We start from the raw sequence: 13,136 nt of genomic DNA, 5'->3' as shown, positions 1-13,136 counted from the left end.
AGGGGTGTAATAAAACCTTGCTACTCAAGCTACATGTTTCACAAGTTTTAGATGTGTATTTGACATGATGAAGTTAACTGAGTATTAGCCCAAGGACTATCTCACTTTGGATGTGACTGCTAAAGCCTTTTTGCATATTTTAACTCTGCAATTGTTCTCCTATGTAAAGATAATCCTATCCAATGTATGCTTCAGAAAAATGCAACAAAATTAAGGTCTATTAGACGTTAATTTCCAGAAGCTTTGGTGCAAATCTGCCTCTAGCAAAACAAATAGGATGATTTCAGCATAGTTTGTAATGTGCCTGAATTCCAAATGCAGCAGAAGTGGACTTTAGGCACTCAGTGAAGCTATAAAATGATGGATATTGCAGGTCAGAACAAATGTTTCAGGGCAGACTTATATTAGGATGGACTTTCAGTGCATATGCAGCAAAACCACTTTGGACAGGGCTATCAATGTATTACTTCTATGAATGATAAATGTCACTCTTAAAAGCAGAAGAGAAAGAGCAGATACTAGTCTTCATTAAAAGAAAAAAAAAAATCTGCATTCTGTGATATTTTACATGATTTTATAAAGGAGAACAAAATGCTTACTTTCTGTTTCTTCTCTGTTAGGGGCTGTGTCTCCTTGGCTTTGTAAGGTCACCAACATGAAGTAAACCCCTTTCCTCTGCAGGAGTTCCTCGTGAGTTCCTCTCTCCACAGCCCTGCCGTGCTCCAGCCCGACGATGACATCGGCGGCTTTGATGGCTGAGAGGCGGTGAGCGATGGAGATCGCGGTGCGGCCAAGGCGAGCCTGAAGGAGACAACAACAGCCCCACTCCCAGCACAGCACACTGAAACCTGGCAACGAGCCTGCAGTCTAAGGGCTCATCAAATTAACTGGAGTCCTTCTACTGCGTTCAGCTCACTTGGACTTTAGCTCCATTCACAGCCCACACAGAAGCATCTGTTTCTGGGCAAAGGGAGCTAGAGGTTTCTGTTGCTGCCCCAATGTAAGAAAAAATTATTCTCAGTCCATAACACTAAGGTTCTACTTGTACTTGTGAAACAGTTACTAACACTTCTCACTCATTTGTTGTAATTCAGTAGCACCTTCTGCAGAGTGCATTATAAATAATTTCTGCCCTTTGGATTCTGATTTTTGCTATACTGTAGCAAACCTTATGAAGAGCTTCTTGGACAATCGCTTCACTTTCATTATCCAGTGCTGACGTAGCCATATCCAGGAGCAGGATTTTGGGGTTTCGCACCAAAGCTCGAGCAATAGCTATCCTCTGTTTTTGACCTCCGCTCATCTGGCTTCCACCCTCTCCAACATGAGTGTCAAATTGCTGTGTGAAGGAAAAAAGTGAAAATTAAACAGATAAGAAAAAAGTGTGTTGAGCTTCTGGTGAAGATAGTAGTAAAATGTCTCAGATTTGTCCTCCGAGTAGACTTTAAACAAAAACATTGTTGGTGCAGCAGATTCAAAGAGCAACAGGTGAAATAACTTTCTTCATAATGTACAAGATCATTTTACCTGAAACAGGTTTTCAACCCCACGCCAAAAGTATTCACTGGTTAAAAAGGTGAGATGTTCTGGTTCAGCTTGAAATGGCTGTCTCAGCAAAAGCTGAAATGGAGAGGAATCACCCACCCACTCTCCACCAGATGACTCACAAGCAAACTTTTCCCAGAGCTGGCCTTGTCTGCTGATGACCTGTGACTCATGAACGCTGTGTCTGTCATTCATGGATACCATACTCTGGTGGCATCGGGTTCAGGTAGAGAATTAAATAAACACATAAGCTGGGCACATTATGAAACAGGGTAATTATATTTACTTAGAGCAAAATAATTTTTATTCCTCCATTTCCATGAAATAAATAGGGGCCTTTAAACAGCCTTTCAGTGAATAGTTACCTGGAAGCCTGGAAATGCTTAGATGGAGGATAAAGACAATGTAGTAATATTAGTTAATTGTACTTCAATCATGTCAATAACATTCACTGTTGTAACATGTCATTTTCAGAAGCTGCTTACCAAAATAACATTCTAGAAAAGTAGAGAGCTTAATATTATCCAGTTTGGGCTTTGTAAGGAGGAATGATTGAAGCCCTGTCATCATTAGGGAAGAAACTGGAGAGGGAACCTCCAGCTGGCTTACAGAGCTCATACAAGGAGCTGAGGTTGTGAGCATCAGTGCAGACAGGTGAAGTAACAAATGCTGGCTAGTGAGGGGCTGGGCTCTATGTGGCTTTTGGCCTGAACAGAAACAGATCTCCAAAGCATGAAAAATACAAATTTTCTAATCATGCTGTGATTATTACCATGATATTGAATGTTGTGTAAATGATTCCTGAGGAACGAATTCTTCTCGGGGTTATATTTTGGAGGGGGGTGTGTGTTTGCTTTTGTAACTTGGTGGTATACATGTAGAAAGACCTAAATAACTGTAGTCAAAGGAAAGGTTGTTGCCTCCTATCTGTATTGATCTTCTGTCTTTCCACTTGAACACAAATTGCTGCAGGCCAGGAGGATCAAAAGGACAAAAGGATTCTTTCTTCTTACCAAATTCTGTCAAACACTTCTCAAGGCAGAGCATACCTGCGGTAAGTCCATGATGAAATTGTAAGCATTGGCCTGTTTGGCTGCTTTGATTATGTCTTCCATGGTAGCCTCGTCCCGCCCGTAGCGAATGTTCTCTGCAATCGTGGTGGCAAAGAGCACTGGCTCTTGTTCCACTATGCCAATCTGTGAGCGCAGCCACTGGATATTCAGGGAACGAATGTCATGGCCATCCAGGGTAATCTGCAGTTAGACCACAGACACAAAATCAGGAAAAAAATCAGGGACATTATCCTCTCTGCTTCAGAGACAAAGACACAGTGGAAGTGAAGGGCCTGTGATGCTGTGTTTCCATGACCAACATAAAAATCAGTATTCAGATATAGAAGGTGGCAAAGCAGTGGCAGTAGTGTTGGCTCTTGGAGTTGTGCTCTTTGATTTCATTCACCATTTCTGCTTGGCATCAGAACCAAAACTGGGTGAAAAGTAATTATGAAAGTGATGAGTATGTTATTTACATACATGTTATTTACATACATATGTTATTATAAGTATGTTATTTTTAGTAGTTTGTTTCTTTGGTTTTTATATAGTCAAATACAGGTCAAATGTATGTGCTTATGTGTTCCTATTTGATGTAGGAATACATAAATGGAATGAGATTTTGAATTGATATAATTCATATTCTTAGCCAAGCCATTACTAAGTGGTAATTGCCTATACTTAAGTGATATTTGCATTAATGTTTAAATGTTCAATACTTTTCAATGTTTTCCAGAAAACATTTGTCACTCCTGAATTATCATTTCTATAGATATAGTTTTTACAAAGATTTAGCACTGAATTTTTATTTTCTCCTAACAGTTTGCTCTTTCACGTAATTGTTTTTATAAAGCTATTAAGCACAGTCTTATAAAAAATATGCAGGAAGATATTTCACTCACTTAAAAAATAATTGGAAAAAAAAAGAAGAAATAAATGAAAAGTAAGTTAGTAGTCTTCCTTCCCACCTTGGAGAAGAAACCATGCCATTCGTTCAGTTTCTGGGGCCAGAGAAACATATTTTTGGCTGGGACACTCACCATGCCATCAGTGGGGTCATAGAAACGCTGGATGAGCTGTATTGCTGTACTTTTCCCAGCTCCACTAGCTCCAACAAAAGCTGTTGTCTCTCCTGCTTTAATCACCATATTAAGGTTATCCAAAATCTGGACAGGAAAAAAAAAAAGAAACAGAATCTATTTGAATTCTCCCACAGTCATACAACCAAGAGAGTATATTCTATACCTTAAAGATTTGAAGCAATTTTACAAAATTCAGAAAAGTACTATGAAGAAAGAGGATAATTCAAGCCACATACTTTTACACTGTTTGAAGATTTTGTAGATGCAGAGCACTCATTTCTACAACAGGCAGTCAGATTTTGATCTTTCATTGTTCCTGTTGTTCATCATTAAGAACTAGTCAAGTTAATGACACTAGAGAAGTTAGTAAATTATATTCCCTTTAGAGAACATCGTGCATGTATTGTGAATGTATGCTAAAGCATAAATATTAAGAATGGAACTGTGAAATTCTGTAGAAAAAATCAGATACCACATGTGCTTCCATCTTTAGAATAGCACTAAAATGCTTGTCCAATAATATGGTTTTCCAAGGAGAATTTGTCAATTCAAACACAGGAGTAGAGAAATAATGGTATATACAGCATACACTCCTGAACCTTTCCTAGCATTTTAATGAGTCACATGGTGCATCCCCAGGGTAATGGAAGAGTTTTATAAAATCTCCTTGCACCATTCAGTTTGTTACTTTGTGTTCTATCTCGTACAATTGATACAAGGGCATCATTGATTGTAAGAGAAGCTGTATGCAGGAGAATTTGCCTGAAACTACCAGGAGTTTATGTTCAGCAGCAAGGAATAGGCAGCTGTGGCAATGGATATGTCAGAACGGTAAAATAAGCCAAACAGTAAGCAGAAGAACACTTTAATGGAAGAATTTTCAGTCTACTTTTAAACAAGAGTCTGGACTTCTGGAAAATAATCTCTACTGAAAATTTAGAAATTGCTGGCAGAACCAGCATATTTTGCTTGTTTACAATAATTGTGTTCACAGGATGGGTGATGAATAATTACCTTTACATCTGGTCTGGATGGATAATGGAATGTTACATTATGAAATTCAATTTCACCTCGTACTTTATCCAGCTTGTAGCCATCTTCTGACATGCAGTCAATGGTGGGTTTCTAGGATGAAATTTATTGGGTTATTTATTTGCTGTTAAACAGTCGACAGTGCTGCAGTAGATAATCCTCCCAATACCATACAAAGCCATGGCACTTGGCTGCATGGAGCCAGCTGCAGGCTCTGCCCCAGGGGTAGCAAGGAAGGGACGTAGAACTGAGGGCCAGAGTGATGGGGAGTTGGCACTGGTGGGTAGCACAGACGAAAACGATGCACCCTCTTCTCACTGAAGGCAAACTGCAAACACCACAACCAAGCACTCGGGTAATGTTTGCTGGAACTGAGTAGCTGACTGAATGACTGGCTGAGGCATTTTGACCAAGCTAATCTAGCCAGCTCTTCTAGAATAAAATGGCACTATCTCACTCAAAAACATTCTCTCACAGCACTGAACAGCCAATTCATTGCTGATAATCTTCAGGCCTCACCACTTGACAATTAAAACGCCTGTCCTTGTGCACCCAGTCCTGAGAGCTGAAATACTGAAGTTTTCCTAAGAAGTGCTTTGGGTCTCGCATGCTTTTGGCCAGGTCTTGGGTATTGCGAACTGCTAGGCATGAGCAGAGAACTTGGGGCTTATTTAATTATTTTTCCACTACAAAGTAACACAGCTTAGAAATGCATTACTTACTTTATCTATTGTCTCAAAAATGTTTGTTGCAGCCCCACGACCAGTGGCAAAGGCTTCCAAACAGGGAGATGCCTGGCCAAGATTTAATGCTCCTATTAAAACACCAAAGAAAACCTGAAGAAGTGGAAAAAGAAGTTAACAAAATATGACATCACATTTTTCTTACAGCTTACAGCTTAGACAGGCAAACCAAACTACTGTAGCTTAATGACTTCTCATGCATCTGCTGAACTGCAGTGATTCACTATATGAGCATTATTAGCCAACGAGGAAGCAAACAAATGCATTTCAGGTGTTTTCTTTGTCTTTCACAGCTCTGCTTGGGGCTGAAGTAAATCAGCTTGTATTTGTCTTGCCCTTAAAAAGTATGCATCTAGGTATTTACTGAGATGCCATTGATGTATTTTTAAGCCATCACAGTTTGACTGGGTGCCTTTTCCTTGAAATGAGGTCTGGAACAGAACATTGGTGGGAAGTAGATTAATTCAGGGATGCCTTTTACCAGTAAGCAAAAATAGAAAGAAACACTGTATTACAATCTTTGTACACTGCAGTTCCTGTCTCATCCAAAACTCACAAAACTTACTTTTGAAGGAGGTACCAGCTCTAGAGAATATTCTTTCTCTGTCTCACAGAGAAATGAACTGTAAGGGTTGCTACCAACACTGGATAAGTCACTTTTTGAGGTGAAATTATTCTATCAGTGTGGATGGACAGTTTCTACAGGTAGCACATACCCAATGGGCTCACGGTTTTAAGTCCTTTTCTAAGAAAATTAAGGGTTACTCACTAATGACCCTCTTCTGAAAGCCCCAAGATCCTCTTTTTGCCTAAGCCTAGGACAAAAGGAGAGAAAATGAGCAGCAGCATCTGCTCTTCCTGGGAAGACTGACAGACAATAAAGGCAGCTGGATACAGTATTGATTATCAGAGGACCCTTGAGTTACAAGAATTCAGCCTTGGTGTGTGGCCTTGTGATCAGAAGCAAGTGAAGCTGTAGCATATCAACTAAAATACCAAAAGTGTTTGTTCAAAATTTCCTAAGAGCTGCCAATGCTTCATTCCTTTGGAAGGCTTTTATGAAGGTTCTTAAATACAGACAGGAAACAAGACTGAAAATGCAGGCAGGGACCTCAAGGAACTGGAAGATAGTGAACATAAAGAAGGTAGAGGTTTATTTAACACTTTTATACCACACAGATACAAATTATTTCATTGTCTTTTTCTACAACAAGTAGCAAGCTGCATTGTATTTTAAGTGCTACCATACTGGGGTGTGCTTTTGAACACTTTTTGACAGGTTTTTTCTTAGAATTTACTCTGTTTTACTTCTTAGTTTTTCAGTTACAGAGGTGTTTTGGCAGATCAGGTTATAAGGGTTGGATGCCTTTGGTGTAGGCTTTTGGTCGATTTTGTTTTATTGCTTTATTGTGGGTGCTAGTTTGAACATTCACCCTGCACATGAGGACACATGGAATGTTATGTTTGGTATGTAACCCTTTGCTCTAGCTTGGCCTGAAAATTCTGCTAAAAGCAATCAAGGACCCAGCTAAGCTTTTGGATACAACACAAACAGAACTCAGGATAAACGGGGCAATCTGTATAAGGAAACACTACTGTTGAGAAAGAAATAACAGTACATAGGATTCAGTTCTCCTTTGCAGTGTAATAATGTTTACTGGGAATATCTCTATAGCTAAAGTGGAGGAATCTACTGAACACATACTGTGCACTGCAAATGTCTATGCTGGGATCCAGGTCATGCCATTTACACTCAGCTTTACTACTAACTAATTTTCTTGCAGGAATGAGTCTCAAAGCAAGGGGGTTCTATGCCTGTCAGAGTCCATATGAACATGAAGGAGCTGTTCTGTACACATGGCAGAAGAGGAAGGGAAGACAATACTTAGTACATCTCAATGCAGTATGGCTGGTGCATGACTTTATGAGAGAGCAGGAAAAGCATATTTCAATGTTTTATATCTAGAAATTCCTCCTCCTGCCCCCTGCCAAACTAGGAGTATGGTAGAAAATACGAAGCAGAAGAAAGATGACTGGAAGCTGTGAGGAAAGGGAGGATAAAGGAGACTCCATTGACAGCTACAGTTTTTCAGCAACAGGGTAGCTCCCCACTGTTTGCCATTTGTCCTTTGAAAGCACTGGACTATAGCTAGCATGAGCAAGGCAAGAAAATTGCTCACTTTGTTTTTCACAGCACTACCTCACATCAACTATAGGTATTGAGAGCAGGTGCAAGCGATTTCCTCCTTGAACAGAATGACTCAGGTTTACAATGGTAATTGTAAATTTGGTAATTTGCCATGTTCCATTTACCCGGAAGCTTTGCACAGCATGCTGCAGGTTGGGAGAATTGGGAACTCTTGTAGTGTGCAACAGGCAGAGAAGGAGCAAAACCAGATGTCTCATCGGAATACCTAGAACTTACTAAGGTTCAGGAAAAGTTGTTCTGGGCTTGGACTGGAGTCTGCCATTTGGGCAGTCCTGGTTTAAGTGACTAACGAAAATACCTGTAACTGTTGGCTTTGTTGCATTGAGGCCAGCAGTGGCTAAAGCACCTGCTGTGCAGAAGTGAGTGCATGAGTGCCATGTGGGTTAGTGTAGTTTTTGTACACGCTGCAGGAGCCACAGCCAGGTATGTTGTTATCTGCATGCATGTTTACATGGCCTTTGTGAAAACAAATCAACAGGAAATGGTTTCTCAAAGGAGCACAGAGTGTTCGTGAGAGATTAGATATGACAAGACTTTGGTTAGGTGTCTCTACCACAGCATTTTTCATCATAAAATTCTTCAGAGAAACCAACATGCCAGAAGCCCCAGGCTGACCCACAAAATGGAAAAGCTAGTTTCAGGCCTCTGATAATTGTGTAGTGGGCTGTCAGATGGAAGCATTATTCTGATCACCATAGGTAATAGTCAAAATATTTAAAATAAACATGGATTTTTTTTAATCCTATCCAGTTGTGTCATGTGTATAGTGAGTAATGACCTTTAAAAGACATACATAATATTTGTTACCATTGAGCCACCAGATGCCAGAACAGTTATGTGTTCCAGAATTATTATTTTAAAAACAATCCAGAAAAGTTGCATCAAGCTAAAATGAGTACCTGTAGGAGAGTGCCAGGTGAATATTCATCTTCTTCAAGGACAAGTTTAGAGCCATACCAAAAGGCTAATGCATAACTTAGAAAAATTATAAACCACATATAACCAGTGAATAATCCCATTATTATTCCTTTTCTAATTCCCCAGTGCTGAGCAAACACCAAGTTCTTATCATATCTGTAGAAAGAGAGAAAAATAGGAGGGAATTAAATCAATTTGACAGAAATTTAAAAATGAGCCAAGACCAAATGAGGCATCTGTGATGACTTAGCAGAATATCCACACATAGGGTCAATACAGAATTCCCTCAGAAGTGAGAGATCACTGCTGAAACCAGCAGTGCTCCCAGGTCATGAAATCTTTGTGTGTTCTAGTGCACAAGAAAAGCCACACTCACTGCAGAGACCTCATCATGGGGTTTGGAGTTTTAGCAGATTAACACAGGATTTGAGAATTTGGCCAACACTCCAGAGCACATCCTATTGCCATGTTATGTTTTCACAGAATTTAAGAGAAATTTGCAGAAAAAATATGTCCTGATGAAACTAATTCTCCTACTTAGCTTGAGAGTACTCAAAGTTCTCAGATGTGTTGCAAAAGTGATATATCAGACAGCATTTAGGGAAAATTTAACAGAATATTCCTACAAGTAAGCATGAATTGTATAAAGTATTGCTGATGCTTTATTTCACTTATAGACTGAATTATAAAACTAGTTCTGAATACATTACTTGAAACCTAAATTTCTGAAAAATGCATGCATATAAGTTTCAAAACTAGTAAATAGTCATAATTGTAGAATATAGAGACTAATTGTTATGTATCTGATGTGCATTGCAGCATTACATTGCTTCAGGAAAAAGATATCAGAGACCTTAGAGTTTGTTCAAACAAACCTTTCAACTTCTTTCTTCTCCCCACCAAAAGCAGCCACTGTTCTGATGGATGAGAGCACTTCGTCAGCCACAGCTCCAGCTTTTGCATAAGCCTTTAATTCTCGGCCTGTTAGTTTTGCCACAGCCTACAAAAGCATAAGCAGTGCTGGTTACACCTGAACTTCAGGTACAGAAAAGGTCAGTGACAAGCAATGCTGGCTAATCACTCTGTGCTCCTGCTCTGCACTGGGTCCCCTCCTGCACTCCAAGCAGGCTTCATTTGGCATGCTGCACACTTGAAGACTTAGGTCTTCCACTGCCAGGGCATACACCTTGGTAACATACGTTTTGCAACAGCTCTCTGCTCCAAGTAGCTAGAAAGATCAGCTGACAACTCCTGCTTTCCTTGCCTTCCTCCCTCCCTCTCTCTGCTCTAGCTAGGCTGGAGCAGATTGCAGACAGGGTTTGTGCACAGTGGGAGGAAGGGGGAGCTGAAGTGCCAGGAGCAGCCCTTTAACCACTGTGGCAGACCCCAGCTTCAGGAGGATGAGTAACGGTAGTGCTGGGGGAGGATGAAAACAGATGTTGCCCACCACTGGGCTTTGTTTCATGGGCCGATAGCAAACAGGTCCCTACACAGCAACCAAGAGCTCACAGGATGCCAAAAGCTTACTTAGACTCAAAGAAATGCTCAAATTAGTGGAAGAAGATGTAGTCATTTACAATTCTACACAGAGATACAACACAATGAGATATCATTAGGAAGTGTAATGTGTCATTCTTTGCTTTCTCTTTCCAAATACCCTACCCCATGCATTTTTAGTCCCTTTTGAAGAAAAGAAATCAAGCCAGATTGACCTCGGGTCTATTTTCTTCATAGTGTATAACAAAGACTTGGACTGGAAAGGTTCATAATGAGGAAAAACTTAACGATAGGTATCTGACTGGAGAGAGATGGGTACAGAGAAATAAGGATGGAAAGGGAGAAAATGACAAAAATAAAGGGGAATAAGGTCAGAAAGAAATCACAACTGAAGGAAAAACATTTTGGGTTTTATTTCATTCTCTGCCAAGTTTTCTGCTCTCCCACTTCACATGAGTCATTATTCATGTAAGCTACTTGCAGGCAGCACAAGGTGCTAAAGGAGAGCTGGAGGACAAGAAATTAGTCACAGTTACATTAGACATTAGATAGCAAAATGATATCAAGCTGTTCCTGATGTGAAAGAAATAAGATTGCCAGAGGGCTGAACCCAGTAAGACTGAAGAGGGTGAGCAGGAGTTACCCAGCCCTGCTGGGTGTAGGAGAGGGAGAGGGCAGAAGATCCTACAGTTTCCCTTTTTACTCTCCTTCCTCTGTACAGTGACAGGAAGTTTGTAGGAAGTGGATGGAGAAGCAGAACCAGAAAAACTGGGAGAAGGCACAGCAGCTTCTGGGAGCAAGGACAGTTTGAGGTAAGCCTGAGTAGTTGTTTTCAACCATTTTATCTCTCTGAAACTTATCAGCCATAAAAGTCACTCATTTACATAGAAAAATCAAGTCCTGTAACTTGTAGCCATCTAAAGCAGGTGTGTAGTAATACAGAAGATAAAGGCCAGCTTCTGATCTCAGTATTAATACGCATCCACAGGACCCACAGGAAGGTATGCTTACACTCCCCTTTTAGAAGCAGGATTTATTATTCTGGAAAACAAGAAAAACAGAGAGCAAAGCCCACCTCCCCTCTACCACACCTCTCCCTCCATCCCTCCCACTCCCTCAGTGCTACTGGGACCATAATGTGCTTCTCCTGACTTTAGAAGGATGTAATCAACTTCACCAATCCTCACAGCTTTCTGGCCTGATCTTTTCTGTTCATGATTGCTAACGTGAACCTTTCACAATTCACTCACCAAGCCATAGAGAGCTGCTCCAACCCCAAGCAGAGGGCTGACTGCAATGATCACCAAGGTCAGTTTCCAGCCACTGACAAATCCCAGCAGGAATCCACACACAAAGGTGGTTATGCGCTGGATGAAGATTGCTACTTGATCAGCAATGGCCTCATTAATTTTGTTAACATCACTGTTAAAACAATAACAACAGCAACAAAAATCAACAGAGGAGTGGTGAGCATAACTTTTGTTTATGTTACAGGTCTTGGCTGCATTTGGGTGATTGCTTTTCACTGGAGAGGGCCCATCCTCACCCCTGTCCTTTCACCATTACCCCATAAAAAGACCCTAGAGTACAGTGAGAAAACCTGATGTCTTTGCAAGGTAGAAGGCTTTTAGGCATGAATACTGCAGAGCAGATACTGTCCTTTCCCAGGAACATTGTTCTCCTAGCACATTCATTCACTAGCTGGCTCTTACTACTGTACCCCAGCTGATTCAGGGAGTGCACTGGCAGCCAAATTATAGATCACTGGGCACAAAAGGAGAAGAGAGGGGAGGGCAAACTGGGAAAAAATCCCACCCCAAAACCCATCCAACCCACACACACACATTTGCTGTGAGACGTGGCATGAAAGGAAAATAATTGTGGTTCAGAGTTATGGTACTTAGTTCAAAGATGGGGGAGCTAATCAGTCTGGTTGCTGCTCCCACGAATATAGCTGTGGGACTATAAAAAAACTAAAGATGTTTGTCTTTGCCTGATTATTGGCACTCTGCAGCATTTGGAAGGAATTGCAAAATGTTTTCTGTAGCACATGAATTTCTTAGATTACTTACTCAGAAATTCGGGTGTTCAATTCTCCTACAGATGTACAGTCAAACCAGCCTATATCCATTCGCATTATTTTCCTGAAATAAGCCTTCCTGATTTTCTCTATCTGACGAGCTGCAGACATAACCCAAAAGCAGATCTGGGAAAAGCACAAAACAGCTGATAATTGCAGTAAAAAGTCTTTCTACTCCCAACAAATCCGAAAAAGCAATTTGGCTAGAACGGGAAAGGCTATTGATAAAATTACTATTCAGGTAAAATACATTCTGGCTACACAGACATGATAGCTGTTTTGATCTTTAAATAATCCAACAATTTCATATAGCCTCTGGATCAAGCGTTTGTCTCAGTTCTGATAGGATGGGAGGAGAGGCAAGTTAAATTACCTTTTTACATGAATGCCACATGGACAGTTTTTCCATCTACATTCTTAAGTAACACAGGCATGGCAGCCATCCTACCTCAGCAGAATTCTTGGATAGTTTCAGGAAGGAAATTGATTTCTGCAATTATAAAAAGCTTCAAAAGCCATGGGCCCTTCAGCAGACTGCAGGAATCATCCAAGCTTTAGACTCACTTCAGTCATAAGGACTGAACAATTACTACAGAATATGTAGGGTACAATTCTTCTCCAACATTAGTTTTACACTAGTATTGCTCTGTAATATCTCTGTAACAGAAACAGGGCTCAACACAGCTGAGATGCCTACTGGGAACCTGCATGCCCTTCAGCTGCTATTGTTGGAGGGCATGTGGATTCCATAGCAGCCACACTTGAGCAAGCATGGCTTGTAGTGTGGGTAAAATTCATCCTATTACAAAGGTATGCCTACACAAATCCAAGGAGCTCGCAGATTTCCAGAGCTAACATATTTCAGCGATAGAATGAGAACTGAAAGGATCTGCTCTGCTCAAATAAATAGCTAAGCAGTTAAAACCAACATAATAATGATAAACTTAATTATGTAGTGATTTAAACTTTGACATCAAA

The 13,136-nt window shown here is 40.5% G+C and overlaps 1 protein-coding gene across 5 annotated transcripts in view; it reads right to left on the bottom strand.

The window, feature by feature from the left end:
• Positions 1-13,136, bottom strand: part of ABCB11 (ATP binding cassette subfamily B member 11) — a 38,899-nt gene that overhangs the window by 16,369 nt on the left and 9,394 nt on the right. For 3 of the 5 annotated variants that reach the window (XM_063399823.1, XM_063399822.1, XM_063399821.1), the window contains 10 exons: positions 12,151-12,284; positions 11,329-11,500; positions 9,457-9,581; positions 8,563-8,737; positions 5,434-5,547; positions 4,694-4,804; positions 3,638-3,763; positions 2,595-2,798; positions 1,169-1,339; positions 600-801 (listed from right to left, as the gene is read on the bottom strand). In XM_063399823.1, coding sequence (XP_063255893.1) covers positions 600-801; positions 1,169-1,339; positions 2,595-2,798; positions 3,638-3,763; positions 4,694-4,804; positions 5,434-5,547; positions 8,563-8,737; positions 9,457-9,581; positions 11,329-11,500; positions 12,151-12,284 — 1,534 coding nt within the window. Of the gene's footprint in view, positions 1-588; positions 802-1,168; positions 1,340-2,594; positions 2,799-3,637; positions 3,764-4,693; positions 4,805-5,433; positions 5,548-8,562; positions 8,738-9,456; positions 9,582-11,328; positions 11,501-12,150; positions 12,285-13,136 lie in introns of all 5 variants that reach the window. The other 2 variants (XM_063399825.1, XM_063399824.1) reach the window with 1 other exon arrangement.

The sequence above is a fragment of the Prinia subflava genome, chromosome 6, assembly GCF_021018805.1.
Source record: "Prinia subflava isolate CZ2003 ecotype Zambia chromosome 6, Cam_Psub_1.2, whole genome shotgun sequence".
Taxonomy (NCBI): domain Eukaryota; kingdom Metazoa; phylum Chordata; class Aves; order Passeriformes; family Cisticolidae; genus Prinia; species Prinia subflava.
Note: the sequence above shows the minus strand (reverse complement) of the source record. Positions and strands in the feature narration are given on the sequence as shown.